The sequence below is a fragment of the Drosophila suzukii genome (genome assembly GCF_043229965.1).
Source record: "Drosophila suzukii chromosome 2 unlocalized genomic scaffold, CBGP_Dsuzu_IsoJpt1.0 scf_2c, whole genome shotgun sequence".
NCBI lineage: Eukaryota > Metazoa > Arthropoda > Insecta > Diptera > Drosophilidae > Drosophila > Drosophila suzukii.
The window spans coordinates 32,044,264-32,072,133 of NW_027255896.1; the positions used below are offsets into that span (position 1 = coordinate 32,044,264).

General features: G+C 44.9%; 2 protein-coding genes across 5 annotated transcripts in view; one reads left to right on the top strand and one right to left on the bottom strand.

Annotated features, from left to right (window-relative positions):
- B9d2 (B9 domain-containing protein 2) overlaps nucleotides 1-27,870 on the top strand; it is a 48,905-nt gene continuing 21,035 nt past the window's right edge. Inside the window, exons 1-3 of one of the 3 annotated variants that reach the window (XM_070998813.1) lie at nucleotides 1-240; nucleotides 297-648; nucleotides 7,284-7,344. In XM_070998813.1, the coding sequence (XP_070854914.1) occupies nucleotides 153-240; nucleotides 297-648; nucleotides 7,284-7,329 (486 nt within the window). In that variant the 5' untranslated portion in view covers nucleotides 1-152 and the 3' untranslated portion in view covers nucleotides 7,330-7,344. Of the gene's footprint in view, nucleotides 241-296; nucleotides 649-736; nucleotides 789-7,283; nucleotides 7,345-27,870 lie in introns of those variants that run through there. The other 2 variants (XM_070998814.1, XM_070998812.1) reach the window with 2 other exon arrangements.
- On the bottom strand, nucleotides 7,550-12,291 carry LOC139354559 (uncharacterized). Of its 2 annotated transcripts, none has more exons than XM_070998811.1 (2): nucleotides 12,013-12,291; nucleotides 7,550-11,321 (listed from the first exon to the last, which is right to left on the bottom strand). In XM_070998811.1, the coding sequence occupies exon 2, from the start codon at nucleotides 9,453-9,455 to the stop codon at nucleotides 8,766-8,768; it is 690 nt and encodes a 229-aa protein (XP_070854912.1). In that variant the 5' UTR covers nucleotides 9,456-11,321; nucleotides 12,013-12,291; the 3' UTR covers nucleotides 7,550-8,765. The 2 variants fall into 2 exon arrangements, with proteins under 2 accessions (XP_070854912.1, XP_070854910.1); XM_070998809.1 differs by lacking the exon at nucleotides 12,013-12,291 and adding an exon at nucleotides 11,554-11,752.

Genomic DNA, 27,870 nt, shown 5'->3' on the forward strand with positions numbered 1-27,870 from the left:
TTGGCAGCACCCACCCTGTTATTCGGTTACTTTGACAACGGTCAACTACCAAAACAACGAACCGAACTATGCAAGCTGCCTGCCACTCAAGAGAACATGAGAGGAATGAAAAATAACTAATAATTTATATAAAATATAAAGTAAATAAATTAATGGCGGATTTCCACATAATTGGACAAATAATAAAAGCAGTTCACTTCGCCGAGCCGCACCTATATTGCAAGTGGAGTCTGCAGAGCGGTAAGTCTGAAATAGCAAGTACTCTGCCAAGTTAATAAGGCTATTTCTCCCCGAAGGAAACGCATGGCGTCTGGTTCAGGGCGAGGTGAAGGGTGAGAGCCACGTAGCGGCCCATCGACTGCAGAACTGCGCGGACTTCGTCCAGACCCTAGACATACACCTCAGCGCCGGCTCTGTGCAAGGCTGGCCACGACTGCTAGTAGAGGTGTACGCTATCGACGTACTGAAACAGTCCTGGCCTGTCGGCTACGGCTTTTTACACATACCCTCCACTCCAGGTACGCATCGGATGGATATTAGCACCTGGAAGGTAGCACCCAACGGCCTGTGGCAGTCACTTCGAGAGCTGTTTGGCGGCGGTGGAGCCGCACTGAGCAAGAACGACATTATCTACTCGGGAGTTGAGCGGTGAGACCATTGTTTAGCAGCAATTCCGTTTTTAACATTTACAGAGAAAAACATTATTTTTCACGATTTTTATGCATGTTAATCATAGAATAAAAGGGTTTATTATATTCGTTAACAGTAGGTAACATGTACAGTATACATTGTACACGGGAGCGTTTCAAACCTGAGTCGTCCGTCAGTATGAACGCTGAGGTCTCGGAACCTATAAAAGCTAAAATGTTGGGACTAAGCATACAGATTCTAGAGGCTCTTAAGCAGCGCCAGATTGTTTTAGTGGTTTGAAGTCCATAATATAAAAGTGTCTGCATAGTGCCCACATCCTAAAAGATTTTGATTGAAATTGATTTTATTGGTGCAATACTTTCAATAATCATACCAACCGCATTATTATTTAAGAATTTATAAATTACTAAATTAATAAGTGATTAAGGTCATGCATGGTTTTTAGTTTCGCTAACACCCGATAGGTGCCTCCGTTCGCTAGGTGCAACGCCACAAAATAGCCCCTAAATAGCGTTAGAGTGGACGTGGCACACTGCTGCTTGTTATCTCATTTACTCCAAATGAATCGGTAGTAATATATAGTTTTTGACAAGTATAAAAGAACATGTATACAAGATGACGTATACAACGGCTAGGTACTAGTGCATAATGAATCCAATGTTACGCTGATCAAAAATGGTATGCAAATTAAGTTCGTTGTTTGAAGATGATTTAAAAAAAATTTTTTTTTTTTAAAACGGGTGTTAAATCTTTAATTTTAATACACAATTAATACAAGACACTTTTAATACTTCAGAACCGATCGCGGTCTCGGAGAATATAAAACATGTAATGTTTTTTCTGATTATTCCTATGGGAGCTATAAGATATAGTTGTCCGCTCCGGCTGGTTCCGACTTATATACATCTGCAAAAGATATAATACTTTTGGGAAAGTTTCAGCCCGATAGCTTTAAAACTGAGAGACGAGTTTGCGTAGAAACGGACGGACAGACGGGCAGACGGACAGACGGACATGGCTAGATCGACTCGTCTAGTCATGCTGATCAAGAATATATATACTTTAAAGGGTCGGAAACGTCTCCTTCACTGCTTTGCAAACTTCTGACTGAAATCAATATACCCTCTGCAATTTTAATACATCAGAATTTCGAATAAAATTTAAATAAAATCGGACGACTTTATCATATAGCTGCCATAGAAACGATTGGATAATTAATGCCAAAATAATACATAGACCGTTACATTTCGTTTTCGGTAAACATGGACGGTGGTAAACTTAAATGGAACAACATCTTACAATTTTTATATTTAGTTTTTGTTTTCTAAATACATACATTCAGTAGAAAATACAATATGAATTTTTCATATATTATATTATTTAATATTTAAATAAATTTTAACGGACAAAATTTCTATAATAAAACTTAAGAATTATATTAAAATAATAATGTATAATACGTAAACGTAACATTATAAGTAAATTCCATTAACATAATTTTACTATGATCAAACAATTTACTGTTTTAAAACAATATAATTCATTTTTTAAATACAATAACGGACCTAAAATATTAGGGCTTTAACATGTCGCTGGTCCACGAAAATTTTTACGCCGGAATGTTAGTTGCTAGCTGAACATAACGAAGGGACGCAAAAAAATAACGAATAGCGCGCGGAGTGCAGCCGATTCTAACACAAAGAAAGAGAGGGAAATCTCCTAGTATCTGCCACTCTTTTTTGCCCGACCGCCTTTGTCGACAGTCTTTTACGCTGCACCGACTTCTCTGCTTACCGATAGCGGCACAGAGTTTGTTTTGCGATACCTTTCGATTTGTGAATCATTGCCGTTCTGCGGCTATACATATACAGCTGCGGCAACAAAAATAGCACCAGTGTGTAGGCAATTCTTCTTTGTGCTACAGAATGGTAATTTTTTGCAATATTTTTATTCTGTTTGTAAGGGTAAGTAGGGTTACATATCTATTAACTAAAATAAAAGTGGTTACGCCCACAATGCGGATGGTTTTTAAAATTTCGATACATTTATCAAAAAAGTAGCAAAGTTATGCGGCAACAAAAATAGCACCACTTAAATAAAAAACTTAAAAAACTTAAAAATAACGCGATTTGAAAATTTTTTTTGATTGAAACTTATGATTTCATACACCTTAAGGTAAAAAAATATTGTTCTAAAGCTTGGGCTGCAACAACAACAACAACAACGACCGACCTTGACGTCACTAGACACCAGAATCTTCCCTTGGCAAAATTGTTGTCTGGCTCTTTCAAAATAGCTCGAGGGCAGTTTTTTTTCTTCGGTTTTGCATTAAAAACATAGTTTTTAACATTTCTGCAAAGATTTTCGATGTGTTTTAGTTCTGGGGCTTGTAAGGTCCCCATTATACCATTTAGCTTAAGGGTTTTAAAACTTTGTACGACTTTCTGACTGATTTTTTTTGGGTTATAACCGTGGTAAAGCTTCGGAAATAAATTAGTTTTGTATTACGAATAAAATTGCATCACAATTTCTGAGCTATCAAGGTGAACATGTTGATCCTGTATGGGTTTACATTATGATATGGTACCAACATTATAGTACGAGAATATGCCCATACCATTATACTTGCTTCACCATTATTATTCTTTGCAAATGTGAAATGGGGACTCAATTTTGGATATGTAGGTTACCTGATGTGAATTTAAAGTCTTTTTCATCTAAACATGAGCAATTTTCAGCCGCCAGACCATATAAGAGTGTTCCTTTTATTGTGAGCCTTATTTAAAACTCGCCCTTCAAATTCACCCATGCTCTGCAGTCTAGGGAGATTTTTTTTTTGGACGTCAAGCGCATAATTGATTTTTATGTACATTATATCCAACTTTTTATGTACTTACAAATATTAAAAAAAAAAAAGCGACTTGATAGGCGCCTAAAACGGGACCTACTTGCATTCATGCAAATGACTTTTTAACAGTTATGGGGTCATTGCGGCTTTCGTACTGCGTGCTATTCTTTTGTGTTCTTGTTTTAGGTAACTACTAATCATTATTTTAAAGAATTCAACGATTCAACTTAACTTATCTTTTGCATTGCCTTTATAAATTAGCTTTTTAAATGTCCTTCTATCTGTATCATTACAGCGCGCTAAATGACCCATTGGGAACACTATTTTATGCATTATTTTACCAATTCACTTAGTAGTACTTATTCTTAATACAACAAAACGAAAAACAGCCAACAAATCTGAGCAAATGAAGTTTTATACCCAAAAACCGTTAATAGTGCTATTTTTGTTGCCGCATAATTATGCTACTTTTTTCATAAATCTATCGAAGTTTTAAAAACCATTCGCATTACGCCCACAACCATTTTTACTTTAGTTAAACGATATGTAAACCTACTTACCCTTACACACAGAAGAAAAATATTGCAAAAAATGACCATTTTGTACACAAATAAAAATTGCCCACACTTTGGTGCTATTTTTGTTGCCGCAACTGTATAGCAGTGGCCTTTGCACACATTCCTGGTGCGCTTCGTCACTGCGTGTACTGCCGCCCACAGTGATAAATCGTAAATAAAGAGCACAGAAAACGGGATATAGCTTTTACAGCCTAAACGGATTTTTTTTCGGCGTGAATTGAAATTGATTTTATTGGTGCAATACTTTTAATATTCATACTAATCGCATTATTATTTAAGAAGTTATAAATTACTAAATTAATAAGTGATTAAGGTCATGCATGGTTTTTAGTATCGCTTACACCCGATAGGTGCCGCCGTTCGCTAGGTGCATCGCCAAAAAATAACCCCTAAATAGCGTGGCACGCTGCTGAAACAAATTTGCGCTGCGTAAGAAGCTCAGGAATCTGCATGCCTAATCCCAATAGCCTAGCTCTTATAGTTTCCGAGATCTCAGCGTTCATTCGGACGGACAGACAGACGGACATGGGTAGATCGACTCGGCTAGTGATCCTGATCAAGAATATATACACTTTATGGGGTCGGAAACGCTTCCTTCTGCCTGTTACATACTTTTGGACGAATCTAGTATACCCTTGTACTCTTCGATTAACGGGTATAACTAGCAGTTATTAGCTGTTATACCACGGCATCCACGGAGACTAGCATATTGGGATTTGTTTGGAGAAGAAGGCATAGTCACTTTAGCATTCAAACGTTACATTTAAATTTTATAACTTAATTAACTTTAAATACTTGTTGTTTTATGTTTGAAGCTTTGAAAATGATCTTGTTAACATTGTCGGCAATTAATTGCATTTTTCCGTAAATTCAGACACTTTTAATACGACATCAAAATATTTTAGCATTGAACAAAGATTGTAATTGTTTTTAATTTTACCATCTCCACCAGTAATATATTGAAAAGGCCATCGAATTGTGTGTGTGTAAATTTTATCATATAGTTTTGTCTTTATTTATAAGTAGAAGCGGTATTTTTTGGTAGCAATGTACTAATCATACGCATAAAAATATTGCTATTGTTGCTTTTAGGTGCGTATAGCTCTAAATTGGCAGCAAGAATTTGAAAAAATCAAGAATAAACATAAAATGAGTTCTTATTCTTTTTTCCATTTTTTCTGAAGCTCTAATGAAATTTCAAAAATTTATTTTGTAGAAACAATTGTGCGGGTGCAAGGACACCCCATGTCTTTTGTGATTTCATAGGTGAAATAATACAAAATGTCATTGATAAAAATGAAATAATATAAAATATCATGGATAAAAATGTCTGAAATTGGATTGCAAAAGAAATGAATTTTTTATTTGTGAACGTTATTATACTTATAATTTTGGGCTTCCTGCGCAGCGCAAGTTTATTTGAGCAGGGTGCCACGACCACTCTAACGCCCACAAACCGCACAAAACTGTGGCTCCTACAGTTTTAATGCTAGAATAATAATTTTAACTGAAATTAATTGTTCTCATCAATACCTATCGGTTGACGAAGTTTGCCTACGCGGATATCTCGAAAACTAGAAAAGATAGAGAATTACGATTTTAGATTTTGATTCCATAGCCTTATACGCAGCGCAAGTTTGTTACGCGTATATGGCACGCCCACTCTACAGCCCACAAGCCGTCCAAGACTGTGGCGCCCACAATTTTCATGCTAGATAAAATATTTTACCTGCACTCTATTAGTCTCGTCAATATTTATCGATTGTGCAAAAAAAAAGTTTTGCACGACACGTTTTTGTGAAAAGTCACGTTTTACAGTTATTAACCAACAAAAATTGCCACATTTACCAGTTTAGAATATTTAACATTGCCTGAGCATTCAACTTTTTTTGTGCGTATAAAACTGCATTTTAAGGTTCTAAAAATTTGTTGAACAATTTAATGTTAGAAACTTAAGTACTACCACTTTTTGAAAACTCGATAGTTTTACTGGAAAATAGCTATAAACAGCTGAATTTTGTACACCCGTAACTTGTGAAGAACTACAGTTACAGGCTTGTGCTATTTGTGGTAAGAAAGGTATTTTATAATACTTTGTACGCCTTTTTAACATGATTTGTCATGCCTTCTTTAAGCTTTTTTTTATTTCTCAAAAACGGCTCTATAGATTTTAGGTTAATACTCAAGGTGTATAGCCCTTCAACTTATGACATACGACACGTTTTTGTAAAAAGTCACGTTTTAAAGTTATTAACCAACAAAAATTTACCAGTTCAGAAAATCTAATACCGCCAGAGATTTGAACTTTTTTTCGTATTCAAACTTTATATAAATGTTCTGAAAATTTTAGATGAGGTTAAAAAGCTTAATATAAGAATCTTTAATTCTAGCAGTTTTTTAAAAACGAGCTAGTTTGTCGGAAAAACAGCTATAAATAGCTAAATTTCGTACACCAGTAACTTGTGAATTTCTAAAGCTACTTGCTTGTGCCACCCCCACTTTAAAACCCACAACCCGCCCACAAACTTCAAAAAATCGTAGGTATGAACGCGGACATCTCGAAAACTATCAGAAATAGAGAATTGGGATTTAAGATTTAGATTTCGTAGCCTTGTACGCAGCGCAATTTTGTTACGCGAATATGCCACGCCCACTCTAACGCCCACAAGCCGCCCAAGCCTGTGGCGCCCACAATTTTCATGGTAGATAAAACATTTTAACTGAAATTTATTGGTCTCGTCAATACCTGTCGATTGATCCAAAAACGCCAACAAACCGCCCAAGCCTGTATTGGTCTCGTCAATACCATAACGCTTAAATCTGTCTACCCCCCACATAACCATATATTGAGATCACGGGTAGGTGGCGCAATTCAATCTCGCTTGCATATCTCCATTTCCCTTTGGTCCCTTTAGCTGTGTAACGGGTATCGGATTGTCGAGGTATCGACTATAGCGTTCTTCCTTGTTTTATTAGTCAATAAGTGATAGTTTATAAGTTTTGTGGGCCAAAGCTAATTCCAAAAAGAATAGAAAATAAAATGGAGTAAGCAAATGGCAAAGAGGCGGTTCGACGTGATTGTTGATGTTCTCTCTTACACCTAACCTCTTTGAGAACAAAAAGAAGAAAAGAAAAAAAGGTTAAGGTTTTAATTTTCCTAACAATATGTGATTTTCTTTGCTTTTTTTGAATGTTTAAATTTTCAGCCAAAATTTTTCCGAGAAAGCGCTTTCAACGATAGATCTGCGATAATGGTTGTGAGTGAAAATTCACAGTTAATGGTAGTGCCGGTATTGAATAAAATAAATTAAAATCTACAAGAAAAGAAAGTCAAAAGAAAGAATGCGTTAAAACAAAATATCCGATGCAAAAATTAAAGTTTAAATGTTAAGATAAATTAAATTAAAGTTAAATTTTGAAATTTAAAACTACTGAAATCAAATTTTATGTTTTTACATGCATTGCCCGTTGATTAATTTATATTAATTTATTTAATTATATTTCTATATTATTATTTTATATATTTATGATTTTAATTGTTAAGTCAGGTTTTAAATTTTATTATATATTGATATTAAAGAAATGTTTATATTGTGCTAGAAACTCCTATTTTGACCCGAGCTAATACGACCCTTTGAGACCTCTGGTCGAATGGGGCTATTAATGAAATTAGGTTTTTATTCCAAAATTCTTTGCCGCTGGGCCCATCATTGATGTGCAGCAGACTCAACTTGTTGACAGCTCTCCTGATGTCACCCGTTGACGTCTTCAGATCAGCAACTCGGCAAACGCCATCTCGTCCAGGAATAAGTGCGCTGACCCTAGCTAAGGGCCAACACATGGGAGGTAGAGTTTCATCCTTTATCAGAACTACGTCGTTGACTTTTAGCCTTCGTCCAGGAGACCGCCATTTGGTGCCTTGTTGCAAAAGAATGAGGTACTCCTTCTGCCATCGGGACTAGAATAGTTGCTGCAGGTATGTTACACGCTGCCAGCCATCCAACCGATTGAGCTTGGTTAGATCGGACTCAATGATAGTAGTAGGAGGGCTACCAAAAAGTAGGTGGGCAGGTGTCAAAACATCGAGATCATCATCTGAAATTGATAGCAAGGGGCGAGAATTAATGATTGACGCGATCTGACAAACCAAAGTGCTCATCAAAACTAAGCGTTTGGCGACCAACAGAGCGGTAGAAATGGTATTTTGTCGTCTTGACTGCTGCCTCCCACAATCCGTTAAAGTGTGGTAAGCGAGGGGGAATAAATTGCCAGTAGATTCCCTCCGCTAAGCAAGCTTGATGAACAGACTGCATATAGGAATAGCTAATAAGCAGCCGCTTCAAATCCGCCATTTAATTTTTAGCTCCTACAAAGTTGGTAGCATTGTCCGACCAAATTCTACTAGGCCTTCCACGTGAAGACATGAATCTTTTCAAAGCACTTAAAAACAATGCAGTTGTTAGATCCTTGACAAGCTCTAAGTGCACAGCTTTGCTTGTAAAGCAGATGAACACGCATACGTAGCACTTGATGGAGACCTGGTGCGGACTTATGATTTGTAGAAGAAGGGCCCACAATGGTCGACGCCAGAAAACGCAAGGGCACGTACTCGGTTTGCCACGAAGGGCTCATTACTGATCCACTGAGGATTCACACAAGCAATGAAAATGACTATTAAACATACGCATTTAAATGACTTCATTCATCAGCTTGGCTAATAGCATGGCGCCGAATAAGTCCAGCTTAGGTACAGATAACGTTTTAAGAGGCGCTACTCGGGACTTGGAACATAAGAGATGGCTGCTGGGAGAAGTGCCTCTAGACAATACATATATGCAAGATCCGTAAGCTTCCTCGCTAACATCGCAGAATCCATGAATTTCAACAACAGTTTCTGAAAGAAGCAAGAATCCTGGGAATGATATGCTTTGGACGCTCTGAAAACGGATGCACATTTCAATCCAGAAGGTGTTACGGGCTAAGGGCAAACTCTCATCCCAATCCAATTTATCCTTGCAGAGTTGTTGAAGAAACACATTGGCCTTTGTGACTACTGGGCCAAGAAGGCCTAGCGGGACATATAAACGAGCAATGGTGGCCAGAACCGATCGTCGGCAGGCCTTTGAGCCAGGATCAAGAGACGATAAAGAGAACAGCACCTCGTCTGTTGCCGGATCCCATGCAAGATCAAGAGTTTTGGTTATATCGCTGCCATCGCCGAACTTGAAATACTTCAAATACTTCTCCTTGTCCTCATCTGACACATCCTTTAAAACCTCGGAGTGGCTGGAACACCATTTTCGTAACTTGAAGTCACCTCGAGCAAGTATCGAGGCAGCAGGGAAGGAATCCCTCTCATCAATGGCCAGCTGGTGCATTGCTCGAACAGATAGGAATGAGGCAGTCTTGGTTCCGTAAGTCACTGTATCCAGTTTGTAAACTTCGGGCTCTTTGTCCGGTTCGTCTCGCCATAAAATGAATTGCAAGTAGTTACCCTTACGCACCGATACATCTTCCAAATGCCTCCAGTAAGGGCCACCTGATAAGTACGAAATTTTATCAAAATATTTAACAGCCTTGGCTGTATAACGGGTCCAGCCATAAGGACATCATTAAGGGACGGTCCGGATGAGGCTAAAGCCGATCCATCGAAAACAACGCGAAGCTTGGTTGTTGTGCTATCCTCCTTTAGAACACAATGGTGCGACACGAAATTCCGGCAAAGGCCCACAGCCTCGAGCTGACTGTCCAGAGTGGTTTAACTCCAAGTATTTCTTAATAAAGGCATCGTATTTATGTTTCAAATGGGGATTCCTTTGCAGCTTGCGTTCAAGATTAAGAGACCTCCGGTGTGCCTGTGTGTACGAATCGCCAAGGGCTTTAGCATGGGGCTTCAATGACGAGCGAACGGAGTAAGCGCCAGAGGGAAGACGATAGAAGCTTTTGATGGAATGATCCTCACACTCTAGCTCTTCCTTGCTGGCCACTGTCCAAATTTTCGACTTCCCAAAATTGCCCAACCAGATCCTCCAAGCGGACATGATGTAGGGTATTACGATTTGCCAAGCCTTGAGATGTATCGCCGCGAAGCCTATCTCCACCGCCAGTCACGATCCATCCAAGACTAGTCTTCTGCAGTAGAGGCAATCCATGAATCAGCTAAATTTGGCCCCCGCATAACAGGTCATAAAATAGGCTAGCACCAAGGAGCAGGCCAACGCGCTGGGGACAGTTGAATGCAGGGTCAGCTAACTGTATGTTAGACGGCATATTCCAATGAGCGATATCAATAATGTAACTAGGCTGACTGCCCGTAATCGTTGGCACAACAAGCGCTGTTTGAGCCGCAGAGTATTCAGAAGAACGCGACCGGAGGCAAATGTTGACTGTAGATCCTTCCAAAGAAACAGCTGTAGCACCAAGGCCAGTTACTGTTGCTGCTGACCGATATTTCGTTAACTGCAACTCATGGGCCAAGCGAGATGTAATTAGGCGTAGTTGAGATCCAGAATCTAGTAGGACTCGGCAAGGAACCAGGAAACCGCCTCTGTTCCTTACAAGAACTAAAGCGGTGGCCAATCAAAATGAAATCCTTGGGCCACAAGAGCGGCAGATGGCTGCGAGGGTGCGGGGAAACATAAAGCATTTATTTGATGAACAGGAACTTGCAACGGTGAATCATCAGGGCGTAGATGGAGCAGCGTGTGGTGTTTTCCACCGCATGTGCGGCAATGGCCGGAGTTGCAAGTTCGAGTGTGGTGCCCCTTCTTTAGGCAATTAAAGCACAGGTAAAGTCGTTTTACTTCCCTTTGCCGTAGACTAGGAAACAGACCGGCGAAGGAGCCACAGGAGTATATTCCTTGACCAGGAGTATCACAAAAGATGCAGCTACTCTGGCTGACTTGGGCACTAAGTAACGTCCTTAAGGCAGGCCTTGGAGCTACATGGTCATGGGCCATGTTAGACGTCAATGCATGCTGAACGCTCTCCAGTTTCTGGCATCACCCTTCAGGGTACGAGAGCAAATCCTCCTCGTTTGGAATCCTATCCATTGACAAGCTTTCCTCCCAGTAAGCTTGCGTTGCTGCATCCAATTTTTGCACAATGCTGGCTGAGATTTGTTTTCAATCTCCCAAGGCCTGAAGCGCTCGCATATGCCCAATAATTTTGTCCGAAAAGTCCCGCTATGCCACAGCAGACGCAGACTCGAGCCTCTTCAGCCCAAGAATTTCCTTGATGTGTGCCTGAAAAACAAGAAGTTTATTATTAAAGCGCTTATTTAGGATGTCCAGTGCCACACGATAATTGACATCACATATTTCTAATGACCAACCATCATCATAATCAACCATGACAGTTGAATGATCCAGGCTGGGATCAAGGTGCATGGCTGAAGATATTGGCAGTTGTCAAGTTGCCACCTCAACCGTGACTGGACCGATACCATGAGCATTTCAATATTGTCGCTAAACTCACTGCCGATTTCCGAATAATTTGGCACTTCCAACGCCTTATGGCCTGAAGGAGGAGAGTTCTAGCCGAACTGTCTACTCCGCGGATCCAAACAGGCAAATTTTGTCTTTAGCTAGCGAAATATCCAGGCGCTTTAAGCTATTGTACACCGATTCTGCCTTGCACTTCAAAAACCGCACTCATAATATCATCGGCTGCCACTATGTTGCCTACTATGTTGTCGGAATTCATCTGTGTCTATGTATTGGTATAAAGCAACCCAAAACGCACTGCACAACACGCGAGTTTACCGTTACAATTGTCAGAAGCCTTTTGTTTTTTTTGTAACGGCAAGAAGTACAGTGACCGGTTGGCGAGGCACAGTGAGTTAACGAATTATGATATCAAAAAAAATAAACGCCGCATTATATGTATATAAACCCTTGCAAAATATGCCGATACTTATGCAATTATAAAACATACCATATTTTATCAGGACCAGCTTAAAGCGGAACCAGACTAATGTAACAGTTGTTTTCGCGGGATTCTTTTGTCTTCTTTGTGCACTGTTTCTTTTGCACAAAAGAATTTTCACAAAATGAAATTTAAAGATCTCGTCGGGCCTCCAAATGTTGAAAATGCAATTTTGTTAGCTATTTAAAAAACAAATCACAAGGCGAGATAAATTCAATACTTCAGTTTATTAACGTTTATATACAAGGGCTATGGGCTTTGCGAACACCGCAGCTTGCGAGTAACAACAACAAAACCAAACGTTTGCGCTGGCGACGGACCGTAGGCGTTGAGAGGCGGGCTCTGTGTACTCCAAATAATAGAGAAATTAGAGGAGGCGCTTAGAAATGAGTGATTCTGACTCTCTCTTTAGTTCGAGTGGTTTGCAGCTGCGCTCAACAGCACGTATTTGTTAAATGTGACTTTTTAACTTATTAACCAACAAAAATTTACCAGTTCAGAGCATTAAACAGACCCTGAGACTTACACTTTTTTTTCGTATCCAAATTTTATATAAGTGTCCTGAAATGTTTAGATGATGTTAAAAAGCTTAATATAAGAATTTTTAGTTCTTGCACTTTTGGAAAAACGTGCTAATTTGTCGGAAACCAGCTATAAATAGCTAAATATCGTACACCCGTAACTTGTGAATTTCTAAAGCTACTTGCTTGTGCTATATGTCGTTAGAAAGGTTCTTCGACACACATTTTACTCCTTTTTAACATGATTTGATGATGGGTAAACTTTTTTTTCTCTTTTTAAATTATTACTATTTTTTTAATGTTTTCGCCGAGCCCACAAACACCCCACAAACTTCTAAAAATCGTAAGTATGAACGAGTACATCTCGAAAACTATCAGATGTAGACAATTGGAACTTATGATTTAGATTTCGTAGCCATTTACGCAGCGCAAGTTTGTTACGCGAATAATCCACGCCCACTCTAACGCCCACAAATCTCCCAAGCCTGTGGCGCCCACAATTTTCATGGTACCTACAACATTTTAACTGAAATGTATTAGTCTCGTCAATTCCTATCGATTGATCCAAAAAAAGGTTTGCCGCGCCTGTCTGTCAGTCTGTCAGTCTGTCAGTCTGTCAGTCTGTCAGTCTGTCAGTCTGTCAGTCTGTCAGTCTGTCAGTCTGTCAGTCTGTCAGTCTGTCAGTCTGTCAGTCTGTCAGTCTGTCAGTCTGTCAGTCTGTCAGTCTGTCAGTCTGTCAGTCTGTCAGTCTGTCAGTCTGTCAGTCTGTCAGTCTGTCAGTCTGTCAGTCTGTCAGTCTGTCAGTCTGTCAGTCTGTCAGTCTGTCAGTCTGTCAGTCTGTCAGTCTGTCAGTCTGTCAGTCTGTCAGTCTGTCAGTCTGTCAGTCTGTCAGTCTGTCAGTCTGTCAGTCTGTCAGTCTGTCAGTCTGTCAGTCTGTCAGTCTGTCAGTCTGTCAGTCTGTCAGTCTGTCAGTCTGTCAGTCTGTCAGTCTGTCAGTCTGTCAGTCTGTCAGTCTGTCAGTCTGTCAGTCTGTCAGTCTGTCAGTCTGTCAGTCTGTCAGTCTGTCAGTCTGTCAGTCTGTCAGTCTGTCAGTCTGTCAGTCTGTCAGTCTGTCAGTCTGTCAGTCTGTCAGTCTGTCAGTCTGTCAGTCTGTCAGTCTGTCAGTCTGTCAGTCTGTCAGTCTGTCAGTCTGTCAGTCTGTCAGTCTGTCAGTCTGTCAGTCTGTCAGTCTGTCAGTCTGTCAGTCTGTCAGTCTGTCAGTCTGTCAGTCTGTCAGTCTGTCAGTCTGTCAGTCTGTCAGTCTGTCAGTCTGTCAGTCTGTCAGTCTGTCAGTCTGTCAGTCTGTCAGTCTGTCAGTCTGTCAGTCTGTCAGTCTGTCAGTCTGTCAGTCTGTCAGTCTGTCAGTCTGTCAGTCTGTCAGTCTGTCAGTCTGTCAGTCTGTCAGTCTGTCAGTCTGTCAGTCTGTCAGTCTGTCAGTCTGTCAGTCTGTCAGTCTGTCAGTCTGTCAGTCTGTCAGTCTGTCAGTCTGTCAGTCTGTCAGTCTGTCAGTCTGTCAGTCTGTCAGTCTGTCAGTCTGTCAGTCTGTCAGTCTGTCAGTCTGTCAGTCTGTCAGTCTGTCAGTCTGTCAGTCTGTCAGTCTGTCAGTCTGTCAGTCTGTCAGTCTGTCAGTCTGTCAGTCTGTCAGTCTGTCAGTCTGTCAGTCTGTCAGTCTGTCAGTCTGTCAGTCTGTCAGTCTGTCAGTCTGTCAGTCTGTCAGTCTGTCAGTCTGTCAGTCTGTCAGTCTGTCAGTCTGTCAGTCTGTCAGTCTGTCAGTCTGTCAGTCTGTCAGTCTGTCAGTCTGTCAGTCTGTCAGTCTGTCAGTCTGTCAGTCTGTCAGTCTGTCAGTCTGTCAGTCTGTCAGTCTGTCAGTCTGTCAGTCTGTCAGTCTGTCAGTCTGTCAGTCTGTCAGTCTGTCAGTCTGTCAGTCTGTCAGTCTGTCAGTCTGTCAGTCTGTCAGTCTGTCAGTCTGTCAGTCTGTCAGTCTGTCAGTCTGTCAGTCTGTCAGTCTGTCAGTCTGTCAGTCTGTCAGTCTGTCAGTCTGTCAGTCTGTCAGTCTGTCAGTCTGTCAGTCTGTCAGTCTGTCAGTCTGTCAGTCTGTCAGTCTGTCAGTCTGTCAGTCTGTCAGTCTGTCAGTCTGTCAGTCTGTCAGTCTGTCAGTCTGTCAGTCTGTCAGTCTGTCAGTCTGTCAGTCTGTCAGTCTGTCAGTCTGTCAGTCTGTCAGTCTGTCAGTCTGTCAGTCTGTCAGTCTGTCAGTCTGTCAGTCTGTCAGTCTGTCAGTCTGTCAGTCTGTCAGTCTGTCAGTCTGTCAGTCTGTCAGTCTGTCAGTCTGTCAGTCTGTCAGTCTGTCAGTCTGTCAGTCTGTCAGTCTGTCAGTCTGTCAGTCTGTCAGTCTGTCAGTCTGTCAGTCTGTCAGTCTGTCAGTCTGTCAGTCTGTCAGTCTGTCAGTCTGTCAGTCTGTCAGTCTGTCAGTCTGTCAGTCTGTCAGTCTGTCAGTCTGTCAGTCTGTCAGTCTGTCAGTCTGTCAGTCTGTCAGTCTGTCAGTCTGTCAGTCTGTCAGTCTGTCAGTCTGTCAGTCTGTCAGTCTGTCAGTCTGTCAGTCTGTCAGTCTGTCAGTCTGTCAGTCTGTCAGTCTGTCAGTCTGTCAGTCTGTCAGTCTGTCAGTCTGTCAGTCTGTCAGTCTGTCAGTCTGTCAGTCTGTCAGTCTGTCAGTCTGTCAGTCTGTCAGTCTGTCAGTCTGTCAGTCTGTCAGTCTGTCAGTCTGTCAGTCTGTCAGTCTGTCAGTCTGTCAGTCTGTCAGTCTGTCAGTCTGTCAGTCTGTCAGTCTGTCAGTCTGTCAGTCTGTCAGTCTGTCAGTCTGTCAGTCTGTCAGTCTGTCAGTCTGTCAGTCTGTCAGTCTGTCAGTCTGTCAGTCTGTCAGTCTGTCAGTCTGTCAGTCTGTCAGTCTGTCAGTCTGTCAGTCTGTCAGTCTGTCAGTCTGTCAGTCTGTCAGTCTGTCAGTCTGTCAGTCTGTCAGTCTGTCAGTCTGTCAGTCTGTCAGTCTGTCAGTCTGTCAGTCTGTCAGTCTGTCAGTCTGTCAGTCTGTCAGTCTGTCAGTCTGTCAGTCTGTCAGTCTGTCAGTCTGTCAGTCTGTCAGTCTGTCAGTCTGTCAGTCTGTCAGTCTGTCAGTCTGTCAGTCTGTCAGTCTGTCAGTCTGTCAGTCTGTCAGTCTGTCAGTCTGTCAGTCTGTCAGTCTGTCAGTCTGTCAGTCTGTCAGTCTGTCAGTCTGTCAGTCTGTCAGTCTGTCAGTCTGTCAGTCTGTCAGTCTGTCAGTCTGTCAGTCTGTCAGTCTGTCAGTCTGTCAGTCTGTCAGTCTGTCAGTCTGTCAGTCTGTCAGTCTGTCAGTCTGTCAGTCTGTCAGTCTGTCAGTCTGTCAGTCTGTCAGTCTGTCAGTCTGTCAGTCTGTCAGTCTGTCAGTCTGTCAGTCTGTCAGTCTGTCAGTCTGTCAGTCTGTCAGTCTGTCAGTCTGTCAGTCTGTCAGTCTGTCAGTCTGTCAGTCTGTCAGTCTGTCAGTCTGTCAGTCTGTCAGTCTGTCAGTCTGTCAGTCTGTCAGTCTGTCAGTCTGTCAGTCTGTCAGTCTGTCAGTCTGTCAGTCTGTCAGTCTGTCAGTCTGTCAGTCTGTCAGTCTGTCAGTCTGTCAGTCTGTCAGTCTGTCAGTCTGTCAGTCTGTCAGTCTGTCAGTCTGTCAGTCTGTCAGTCTGTCAGTCTGTCAGTCTGTCAGTCTGTCAGTCTGTCAGTCTGTCAGTCTGTCAGTCTGTCAGTCTGTCAGTCTGTCAGTCTGTCAGTCTGTCAGTCTGTCAGTCTGTCAGTCTGTCAGTCTGTCAGTCTGTCAGTCTGTCAGTCTGTCAGTCTGTCAGTCTGTCAGTCTGTCAGTCTGTCAGTCTGTCAGTCTGTCAGTCTGTCAGTCTGTCAGTCTGTCAGTCTGTCAGTCTGTCAGTCTGTCAGTCTGTCAGTCTGTCAGTCTGTCAGTCTGTCAGTCTGTCAGTCTGTCAGTCTGTCAGTCTGTCAGTCTGTCAGTCTGTCAGTCTGTCAGTCTGTCAGTCTGTCAGTCTGTCAGTCTGTCAGTCTGTCAGTCTGTCAGTCTGTCAGTCTGTCAGTCTGTCAGTCTGTCAGTCTGTCAGTCTGTCAGTCTGTCAGTCTGTCAGTCTGTCAGTCTGTCAGTCTGTCAGTCTGTCAGTCTGTCAGTCTGTCAGTCTGTCAGTCTGTCAGTCTGTCAGTCTGTCAGTCTGTCAGTCTGTCAGTCTGTCAGTCTGTCAGTCTGTCAGTCTGTCAGTCTGTCAGTCTGTCAGTCTGTCAGTCTGTCAGTCTGTCAGTCTGTCAGTCTGTCAGTCTGTCAGTCTGTCAGTCTGTCAGTCTGTCAGTCTGTCAGTCTGTCAGTCTGTCAGTCTGTCAGTCTGTCAGTCTGTCAGTCTGTCAGTCTGTCAGTCTGTCAGTCTGTCAGTCTGTCAGTCTGTCAGTCTGTCAGTCTGTCAGTCTGTCAGTCTGTCAGTCTGTCAGTCTGTCAGTCTGTCAGTCTGTCAGTCTGTCAGTCTGTCAGTCTGTCAGTCTGTCAGTCTGTCAGTCTGTCAGTCTGTCAGTCTGTCAGTCTGTCAGTCTGTCAGTCTGTCAGTCTGTCAGTCTGTCAGTCTGTCAGTCTGTCAGTCTGTCAGTCTGTCAGTCTGTCAGTCTGTCAGTCTGTCAGTCTGTCAGTCTGTCAGTCTGTCAGTCTGTCAGTCTGTCAGTCTGTCAGTCTGTCAGTCTGTCAGTCTGTCAGTCTGTCAGTCTGTCAGTCTGTCAGTCTGTCAGTCTGTCAGTCTGTCAGTCTGTCAGTCTGTCAGTCTGTCAGTCTGTCAGTCTGTCAGTCTGTCAGTCTGTCAGTCTGTCAGTCTGTCAGTCTGTCAGTCTGTCAGTCTGTCAGTCTGTCAGTCTGTCAGTCTGTCAGTCTGTCAGTCTGTCAGTCTGTCAGTCTGTCAGTCTGTCAGTCTGTCAGTCTGTCAGTCTGTCAGTCTGTCAGTCTGTCAGTCTGTCAGTCTGTCAGTCTGTCAGTCTGTCAGTCTGTCAGTCTGTCAGTCTGTCAGTCTGTCAGTCTGTCAGTCTGTCAGTCTGTCAGTCTGTCAGTCTGTCAGTCTGTCAGTCTGTCAGTCTGTCAGTCTGTCAGTCTGTCAGTCTGTCAGTCTGTCAGTCTGTCAGTCTGTCAGTCTGTCAGTCTGTCAGTCTGTCAGTCTGTCAGTCTGTCAGTCTGTCAGTCTGTCAGTCTGTCAGTCTGTCAGTCTGTCAGTCTGTCAGTCTGTCAGTCTGTCAGTCTGTCAGTCTGTCAGTCTGTCAGTCTGTCAGTCTGTCAGTCTGTCAGTCTGTCAGTCTGTCAGTCTGTCAGTCTGTCAGTCTGTCAGTCTGTCAGTCTGTCAGTCTGTCAGTCTGTCAGTCTGTCAGTCTGTCAGTCTGTCAGTCTGTCAGTCTGTCAGTCTGTCAGTCTGTCAGTCTGTCAGTCTGTCAGTCTGTCAGTCTGTCAGTCTGTCAGTCTGTCAGTCTGTCAGTCTGTCAGTCTGTCAGTCTGTCAGTCTGTCAGTCTGTCAGTCTGTCAGTCTGTCAGTCTGTCAGTCTGTCAGTCTGTCAGTCTGTCAGTCTGTCAGTCTGTCAGTCTGTCAGTCTGTCAGTCTGTCAGTCTGTCAGTCTGTCAGTCTGTCAGTCTGTCAGTCTGTCAGTCTGTCAGTCTGTCAGTCTGTCAGTCTGTCAGTCTGTCAGTCTGTCAGTCTGTCAGTCTGTCAGTCTGTCAGTCTGTCAGTCTGTCAGTCTGTCAGTCTGTCAGTCTGTCAGTCTGTCAGTCTGTCAGTCTGTCAGTCTGTCAGTCTGTCAGTCTGTCAGTCTGTCAGTCTGTCAGTCTGTCAGTCTGTCAGTCTGTCAGTCTGTCAGTCTGTCAGTCTGTCAGTCTGTCAGTCTGTCAGTCTGTCAGTCTGTCAGTCTGTCAGTCTGTCAGTCTGTCAGTCTGTCAGTCTGTCAGTCTGTCAGTCTGTCAGTCTGTCAGTCTGTCAGTCTGTCAGTCTGTCAGTCTGTCAGTCTGTCAGTCTGTCAGTCTGTCAGTCTGTCAGTCTGTCAGTCTGTCAGTCTGTCAGTCTGTCAGTCTGTCAGTCTGTCAGTCTGTCAGTCTGTCAGTCTGTCAGTCTGTCAGTCTGTCAGTCTGTCAGTCTGTCAGTCTGTCAGTCTGTCAGTCTGTCAGTCTGTCAGTCTGTCAGTCTGTCAGTCTGTCAGTCTGTCAGTCTGTCAGTCTGTCAGTCTGTCAGTCTGTCAGTCTGTCAGTCTGTCAGTCTGTCAGTCTGTCAGTCTGTCAGTCTGTCAGTCTGTCAGTCTGTCAGTCTGTCAGTCTGTCAGTCTGTCAGTCTGTCAGTCTGTCAGTCTGTCAGTCTGTCAGTCTGTCAGTCTGTCAGTCTGTCAGTCTGTCAGTCTGTCAGTCTGTCAGTCTGTCAGTCTGTCAGTCTGTCAGTCTGTCAGTCTGTCAGTCTGTCAGTCTGTCAGTCTGTCAGTCTGTCAGTCTGTCAGTCTGTCAGTCTGTCAGTCTGTCAGTCTGTCAGTCTGTCAGTCTGTCAGTCTGTCAGTCTGTCAGTCTGTCAGTCTGTCAGTCTGTCAGTCTGTCAGTCTGTCAGTCTGTCAGTCTGTCAGTCTGTCAGTCTGTCAGTCTGTCAGTCTGTCAGTCTGTCAGTCTGTCAGTCTGTCAGTCTGTCAGTCTGTCAGTCTGTCAGTCTGTCAGTCTGTCAGTCTGTCAGTCTGTCAGTCTGTCAGTCTGTCAGTCTGTCAGTCTGTCAGTCTGTCAGTCTGTCAGTCTGTCAGTCTGTCAGTCTGTCAGTCTGTCAGTCTGTCAGTCTGTCAGTCTGTCAGTCTGTCAGTCTGTCAGTCTGTCAGTCTGTCAGTCTGTCAGTCTGTCAGTCTGTCAGTCTGTCAGTCTGTCAGTCTGTCAGTCTGTCAGTCTGTCAGTCTGTCAGTCTGTCAGTCTGTCAGTCTGTCAGTCTGTCAGTCTGTCAGTCTGTCAGTCTGTCAGTCTGTCAGTCTGTCAGTCTGTCAGTCTGTCAGTCTGTCAGTCTGTCAGTCTGTCAGTCTGTCAGTCTGTCAGTCTGTCAGTCTGTCAGTCTGTCAGTCTGTCAGTCTGTCAGTCTGTCAGTCTGTCAGTCTGTCAGTCTGTCAGTCTGTCAGTCTGTCAGTCTGTCAGTCTGTCAGTCTGTCAGTCTGTCAGTCTGTCAGTCTGTCAGTCTGTCAGTCTGTCAGTCTGTCAGTCTGTCAGTCTGTCAGTCTGTCAGTCTGTCAGTCTGTCAGTCTGTCAGTCTGTCAGTCTGTCAGTCTGTCAGTCTGTCAGTCTGTCAGTCTGTCAGTCTGTCAGTCTGTCAGTCTGTCAGTCTGTCAGTCTGTCAGTCTGTCAGTCTGTCAGTCTGTCAGTCTGTCAGTCTGTCAGTCTGTCAGTCTGTCAGTCTGTCAGTCTGTCAGTCTGTCAGTCTGTCAGTCTGTCAGTCTGTCAGTCTGTCAGTCTGTCAGTCTGTCAGTCTGTCAGTCTGTCAGTCTGTCAGTCTGTCAGTCTGTCAGTCTGTCAGTCTGTCAGTCTGTCAGTCTGTCAGTCTGTCAGTCTGTCAGTCTGTCAGTCTGTCAGTCTGTCAGTCTGTCAGTCTGTCAGTCTGTCAGTCTGTCAGTCTGTCAGTCTGTCAGTCTGTCAGTCTGTCAGTCTGTCAGTCTGTCAGTCTGTCAGTCTGTCAGTCTGTCAGTCTGTCAGTCTGTCAGTCTGTCAGTCTGTCAGTCTGTCAGTCTGTCAGTCTGTCAGTCTGTCAGTCTGTCAGTCTGTCAGTCTGTCAGTCTGTCAGTCTGTCAGTCTGTCAGTCTGTCAGTCTGTCAGTCTGTCAGTCTGTCAGTCTGTCAGTCTGTCAGTCTGTCAGTCTGTCAGTCTGTCAGTCTGTCAGTCTGTCAGTCTGTCAGTCTGTCAGTCTGTCAGTCTGTCAGTCTGTCAGTCTGTCAGTCTGTCAGTCTGTCAGTCTGTCAGTCTGTCAGTCTGTCAGTCTGTCAGTCTGTCAGTCTGTCAGTCTGTCAGTCTGTCAGTCTGTCAGTCTGTCAGTCTGTCAGTCTGTCAGTCTGTCAGTCTGTCAGTCTGTCAGTCTGTCAGTCTGTCAGTCTGTCAGTCTGTCAGTCTGTCAGTCTGTCAGTCTGTCAGTCTGTCAGTCTGTCAGTCTGTCAGTCTGTCAGTCTGTCAGTCTGTCAGTCTGTCAGTCTGTCAGTCTGTCAGTCTGTCAGTCTGTCAGTCTGTCAGTCTGTCAGTCTGTCAGTCTGTCAGTCTGTCAGTCTGTCAGTCTGTCAGTCTGTCAGTCTGTCAGTCTGTCAGTCTGTCAGTCTGTCAGTCTGTCAGTCTGTCAGTCTGTCAGTCTGTCAGTCTGTCAGTCTGTCAGTCTGTCAGTCTGTCAGTCTGTCAGTCTGTCAGTCTGTCAGTCTGTCAGTCTGTCAGTCTGTCAGTCTGTCAGTCTGTCAGTCTGTCAGTCTGTCAGTCTGTCAGTCTGTCAGTCTGTCAGTCTGTCAGTCTGTCAGTCTGTCAGTCTGTCAGTCTGTCAGTCTGTCAGTCTGTCAGTCTGTCAGTCTGTCAGTCTGTCAGTCTGTCAGTCTGTCAGTCTGTCAGTCTGTCAGTCTGTCAGTCTGTCAGTCTGTCAGTCTGTCAGTCTGTCAGTCTGTCAGTCTGTCAGTCTGTCAGTCTGTCAGTCTGTCAGTCTGTCAGTCTGTCAGTCTGTCAGTCTGTCAGTCTGTCAGTCTGTCAGTCTGTCAGTCTGTCAGTCTGTCAGTCTGTCAGTCTGTCAGTCTGTCAGTCTGTCAGTCTGTCAGTCTGTCAGTCTGTCAGTCTGTCAGTCTGTCAGTCTGTCAGTCTGTCAGTCTGTCAGTCTGTCAGTCTGTCAGTCTGTCAGTCTGTCAGTCTGTCAGTCTGTCAGTCTGTCAGTCTGTCAGTCTGTCAGTCTGTCAGTCTGTCAGTCTGTCAGTCTGTCAGTCTGTCAGTCTGTCAGTCTGTCAGTCTGTCAGTCTGTCAGTCTGTCAGTCTGTCAGTCTGTCAGTCTGTCAGTCTGTCAGTCTGTCAGTCTGTCAGTCTGTCAGTCTGTCAGTCTGTCAGTCTGTCAGTCTGTCAGTCTGTCAGTCTGTCAGTCTGTCAGTCTGTCAGTCTGTCAGTCTGTCAGTCTGTCAGTCTGTCAGTCTGTCAGTCTGTCAGTCTGTCAGTCTGTCAGTCTGTCAGTCTGTCAGTCTGTCAGTCTGTCAGTCTGTCAGTCTGTCAGTCTGTCAGTCTGTCAGTCTGTCAGTCTGTCAGTCTGTCAGTCTGTCAGTCTGTCAGTCTGTCAGTCTGTCAGTCTGTCAGTCTGTCAGTCTGTCAGTCTGTCAGTCTGTCAGTCTGTCAGTCTGTCAGTCTGTCAGTCTGTCAGTCTGTCAGTCTGTCAGTCTGTCAGTCTGTCAGTCTGTCAGTCTGTCAGTCTGTCAGTCTGTCAGTCTGTCAGTCTGTCAGTCTGTCAGTCTGTCAGTCTGTCAGTCTGTCAGTCTGTCAGTCTGTCAGTCTGTCAGTCTGTCAGTCTGTCAGTCTGTCAGTCTGTCAGTCTGTCAGTCTGTCAGTCTGTCAGTCTGTCAGTCTGTCAGTCTGTCAGTCTGTCAGTCTGTCAGTCTGTCAGTCTGTCAGTCTGTCAGTCTGTCAGTCTGTCAGTCTGTCAGTCTGTCAGTCTGTCAGTCTGTCAGTCTGTCAGTCTGTCAGTCTGTCAGTCTGTCAGTCTGTCAGTCTGTCAGTCTGTCAGTCTGTCAGTCTGTCAGTCTGTCAGTCTGTCAGTCTGTCAGTCTGTCAGTCTGTCAGTCTGTCAGTCTGTCAGTCTGTCAGTCTGTCAGTCTGTCAGTCTGTCAGTCTGTCAGTCTGTCAGTCTGTCAGTCTGTCAGTCTGTCAGTCTGTCAGTCTGTCAGTCTGTCAGTCTGTCAGTCTGTCAGTCTGTCAGTCTGTCAGTCTGTCAGTCTGTCAGTCTGTCAGTCTGTCAGTCTGTCAGTCTGTCAGTCTGTCAGTCTGTCAGTCTGTCAGTCTGTCAGTCTGTCAGTCTGTCAGTCTGTCAGTCTGTCAGTCTGTCAGTCTGTCAGTCTGTCAGTCTGTCAGTCTGTCAGTCTGTCAGTCTGTCAGTCTGTCAGTCTGTCAGTCTGTCAGTCTGTCAGTCTGTCAGTCTGTCAGTCTGTCAGTCTGTCAGTCTGTCAGTCTGTCAGTCTGTCAGTCTGTCAGTCTGTCAGTCTGTCAGTCTGTCAGTCTGTCAGTCTGTCAGTCTGTCAGTCTGTCAGTCTGTCAGTCTGTCAGTCTGTCAGTCTGTCAGTCTGTCAGTCTGTCAGTCTGTCAGTCTGTCAGTCTGTCAGTCTGTCAGTCTGTCAGTCTGTCAGTCTGTCAGTCTGTCAGTCTGTCAGTCTGTCAGTCTGTCAGTCTGTCAGTCTGTCAGTCTGTCAGTCTGTCAGTCTGTCAGTCTGTCAGTCTGTCAGTCTGTCAGTCTGTCAGTCTGTCAGTCTGTCAGTCTGTCAGTCTGTCAGTCTGTCAGTCTGTCAGTCTGTCAGTCTGTCAGTCTGTCAGTCTGTCAGTCTGTCAGTCTGTCAGTCTGTCAGTCTGTCAGTCTGTCAGTCTGTCAGTCTGTCAGTCTGTCAGTCTGTCAGTCTGTCAGTCTGTCAGTCTGTCAGTCTGTCAGTCTGTCAGTCTGTCAGTCTGTCAGTCTGTCAGTCTGTCAGTCTGTCAGTCTGTCAGTCTGTCAGTCTGTCAGTCTGTCAGTCTGTCAGTCTGTCAGTCTGTCAGTCTGTCAGTCTGTCAGTCTGTCAGTCTGTCAGTCTGTCAGTCTGTCAGTCTGTCAGTCTGTCAGTCTGTCAGTCTGTCAGTCTGTCAGTCTGTCAGTCTGTCAGTCTGTCAGTCTGTCAGTCTGTCAGTCTGTCAGTCTGTCAGTCTGTCAGTCTGTCAGTCTGTCAGTCTGTCAGTCTGTCAGTCTGTCAGTCTGTCAGTCTGTCAGTCTGTCAGTCTGTCAGTCTGTCAGTCTGTCAGTCTGTCAGTCTGTCAGTCTGTCAGTCTGTCAGTCTGTCAGTCTGTCAGTCTGTCAGTCTGTCAGTCTGTCAGTCTGTCAGTCTGTCAGTCTGTCAGTCTGTCAGTCTGTCAGTCTGTCAGTCTGTCAGTCTGTCAGTCTGTCAGTCTGTCAGTCTGTCAGTCTGTCAGTCTGTCAGTCTGTCAGTCTGTCAGTCTGTCAGTCTGTCAGTCTGTCAGTCTGTCAGTCTGTCAGTCTGTCAGTCTGTCAGTCTGTCAGTCTGTCAGTCTGTCAGTCTGTCAGTCTGTCAGTCTGTCAGTCTGTCAGTCTGTCAGTCTGTCAGTCTGTCAGTCTGTCAGTCTGTCAGTCTGTCAGTCATGTCAGTCTGTCAGTCTGTCAGTCTGTCAGTCTGTCAGTCTGTCAGTCTGTCAGTCTGTCAGTCTGTCAGTCTGTCAGTCTGTCAGTCTGTCAGTCTGTCAGTCTGTCAGTCTGTCAGTCTGTCAGTCTGTCAGTCTGTCAGTCTGTCAGTCTGTCAGTCTGTCAGTCTGTCAGTCTGTCAGTCTGTCAGTCTGTCAGTCTGTCAGTCTGTCAGTCTGTCAGTCTGTCAGTCTGTCAGTCTGTCAGTCTGTCAGTCTGTCAGTCTGTCAGTCTGTCAGTCTGTCAGTCTGTCAGTCTGTCAGTCTGTCAGTCTGTCAGTCTGTCAGTCTGTCAGTCTGTCAGTCTGTCAGTCTGTCAGTCTGTCAGTCTGTCAGTCTGTCAGTCTGTCAGTCTGTCAGTCTGTCAGTCTGTCAGTCTGTCAGTCTGTCAGTCTGTCAGTCTGTCAGTCTGTCAGTCTGTCAGTCTGTCAGTCTGTCAGTCTGTCAGTCTGTCAGTCTGTCAGTCTGTCAGTCTGTCAGTCTGTCAGTCTGTCAGTCTGTCAGTCTGTCAGTCTGTCAGTCTGTCAGTCTGTCAGTCTGTCAGTCTGTCAGTCTGTCAGTCTGTCAGTCTGTCAGTCTGTCAGTCTGTCAGTCTGTCAGTCTGTCAGTCTGTCAGTCTGTCAGTCTGTCAGTCTGTCAGTCTGTCAGTCTGTCAGTCTGTCAGTCTGTCAGTCTGTCAGTCTGTCAGTCTGTCAGTCTGTCAGTCTGTCAGTCTGTCAGTCTGTCAGTCTGTCAGTCTGTCAGTCTGTCAGTCTGTCAGTCTGTCAGTCTGTCAGTCTGTCAGTCTGTCAGTCTGTCAGTCTGTCAGTCTGTCAGTCTGTCAGTCTGTCAGTCTGTCAGTCTGTCAGTCTGTCAGTCTGTCAGTCTGTCAGTCTGTCGTCTGTCAGTCTGTCAGTCTGTCAGTCTGTCAGTCTGTCAGTCTGTCAGTCTGTCAGTCTGTCAGTCTGTCAGTCTGTCAGTCTGTCAGTCTGTCAGTCTGTCAGTCTGTCAGTCTGTCAGTCTGTCAGTCTGTCAGTCTGTCAGTCTGTCAGTCTGTCAGTCTGTCAGTCTGTCAGTCTGTCAGTCTGTCAGTCTGTCAGTCTGTCAGTCTGTCAGTCTGTCAGTCTGTCAGTCTGTCAGTCTGTCAGTCTGTCAGTCTGTCAGTCTGTCAGTCTGTCAGTCTGTCAGTCTGTCAGTCTGTCAGTCTGTCAGTCTGTCAGTCTGTCAGTCTGTCAGTCTGTCAGTCTGTCAGTCTGTCAGTCTGTCAGTCTGTCAGTCTGTCAGTCTGTCAGTCTGTCAGTCTGTCAGTCTGTCAGTCTGTCAGTCTGTCAGTCTGTCAGTCTGTCAGTCTGTCAGTCTGTCAGTCTGTCAGTCTGTCAGTCTGTCAGTCTGTCAGTCTGTCAGTCTGTCAGTCTGTCAGTCTGTCAGTCTGTCAGTCTGTCAGTCTGTCAGTCTGTCAGTCTGTCAGTCTGTCAGTCTGTCAGTCTGTCAGTCTGTCAGTCTGTCAGTCTGTCAGTCTGTCAGTCTGTCAGTCTGTCAGTCTGTCAGTCTGTCAGTCTGTCAGTCTGTCAGTCTGTCAGTCTGTCAGTCTGTCAGTCTGTCAGTCTGTCAGTCTGTCAGTCTGTCAGTCTGTCAGTCTGTCAGTCTGTCAGTCTGTCAGTCTGTCAGTCTGTCAGTCTGTCAGTCTGTCAGTCTGTCAGTCTGTCAGTCTGTCAGTCTGTCAGTCTGTCAGTCTGTCAGTCTGTCAGTCTGTCAGTCTGTCAGTCTGTCAGTCTGTCAGTCTGTCAGTCTGTCAGTCTGTCAGTCTGTCAGTCTGTCAGTCTGTCAGTCTGTCAGTCTGTCAGTCTGTCAGTCTGTCAGTCTGTCAGTCTGTCAGTCTGTCAGTCTGTCAGTCTGTCAGTCTGTCAGTCTGTCAGTCTGTCAGTCTGTCAGTCTGTCAGTCTGTCAGTCTGTCAGTCTGTCAGTCTGTCAGTCTGTCAGTCTGTCAGTCTGTCAGTCTGTCAGTCTGTCAGTCTGTCAGTCTGTCAGTCTGTCAGTCTGTCAGTCTGTCAGTCTGTCAGTCTGTCAGTCTGTCAGTCTGTCAGTCTGTCAGTCTGTCAGTCTGTCAGTCTGTCAGTCTGTCAGTCTGTCAGTCTGTCAGTCTGTCAGTCTGTCAGTCTGTCAGTCTGTCAGTCTGTCAGTCTGTCAGTCTGTCAGTCTGTCAGTCTGTCAGTCTGTCAGTCTGTCAGTCTGTCAGTCTGTCAGTCTGTCAGTCTGTCAGTCTGTCAGTCTGTCAGTCTGTCAGTCTGTCAGTCTGTCAGTCTGTCAGTCTGTCAGTCTGTCAGTCTGTCAGTCTGTCAGTCTGTCAGTCTGTCAGTCTGTCAGTCTGTCAGTCTGTCAGTCTGTCAGTCTGTCAGTCTGTCAGTCTGTCAGTCTGTCAGTCTGTCAGTCTGTCAGTCTGTCAGTCTGTCAGTCTGTCAGTCTGTCAGTCTGTCAGTCTGTCAGTCTGTCAGTCTGTCAGTCTGTCAGTCTGTCAGTCTGTCAGTCTGTCAGTCTGTCAGTCTGTCAGTCTGTCAGTCTGTCAGTCTGTCAGTCTGTCAGTCTGTCAGTCTGTCAGTCTGTCAGTCTGTCAGTCTGTCAGTCTGTCAGTCTGTCAGTCTGTCAGTCTGTCAGTCTGTCAGTCTGTCAGTCTGTCAGTCTGTCAGTCTGTCAGTCTGTCAGTCTGTCAGTCTGTCAGTCTGTCAGTCTGTCAGTCTGTCAGTCTGTCAGTCTGTCAGTCTGTCAGTCTGTCAGTCTGTCAGTCTGTCAGTCTGTCAGTCTGTCAGTCTGTCAGTCTGTCAGTCTGTCAGTCTGTCAGTCTGTCAGTCTGTCAGTCTGTCAGTCTGTCAGTCTGTCAGTCTGTCAGTCTGTCAGTCTGTCAGTCTGTCAGTCTGTCAGTCTGTCAGTCTGTCAGTCTGTCAGTCTGTCAGTCTGTCAGTCTGTCAGTCTGTCAGTCTGTCAGTCTGTCAGTCTGTCAGTCTGTCAGTCTGTCAGTCTGTCAGTCTGTCAGTCTGTCAGTCTGTCAGTCTGTCAGTCTGTCAGTCTGTCAGTCTGTCAGTCTGTCAGTCTGTCAGTCTGTCAGTCTGTCAGTCTGTCAGTCTGTCAGTCTGTCAGTCTGTCAGTCTGTCAGTCTGTCAGTCTGTCAGTCTGTCAGTCTGTCAGTCTGTCAGTCTGTCAGTCTGTCAGTCTGTCAGTCTGTCAGTCTGTCAGTCTGTCAGTCTGTCAGTCTGTCAGTCTGTCAGTCTGTCAGTCTGTCAGTCTGTCAGTCTGTCAGTCTGTCAGTCTGTCAGTCTGTCAGTCTGTCAGTCTGTCAGTCTGTCAGTCTGTCAGTCTGTCAGTCTGTCAGTCTGTCAGTCTGTCAGTCTGTCAGTCTGTCAGTCTGTCAGTCTGTCAGTCTGTCAGTCTGTCAGTCTGTCAGTCTGTCAGTCTGTCAGTCTGTCAGTCTGTCAGTCTGTCAGTCTGTCAGTCTGTCAGTCTGTCAGTCTGTCAGTCTGTCAGTCTGTCAGTCTGTCAGTCTGTCAGTCTGTCAGTCTGTCAGTCTGTCAGTCTGTCAGTCTGTCAGTCTGTCAGTCTGTCAGTCTGTCAGTCTGTCAGTCTGTCAGTCTGTCAGTCTGTCAGTCTGTCAGTCTGTCAGTCTGTCAGTCTGTCAGTCTGTCAGTCTGTCAGTCTGTCAGTCTGTCAGTCTGTCAGTCTGTCAGTCTGTCAGTCTGTCAGTCTGTCAGTCTGTCAGTCTGTCAGTCTGTCAGTCTGTCAGTCTGTCAGTCTGTCAGTCTGTCAGTCTGTCAGTCTGTCAGTCTGTCAGTCTGTCAGTCTGTCAGTCTGTCAGTCTGTCAGTCTGTCAGTCTGTCAGTCTGTCAGTCTGTC

What these genes read in the sequence shown, in the direction of transcription:
- LOC139354559 (XM_070998811.1), bottom strand. Translation starts at nt 9,455, where the DNA reads ATGCACCAGCTGGCCATTGATGAGAGGGATTCCTTCCCTGCTGCCTCG.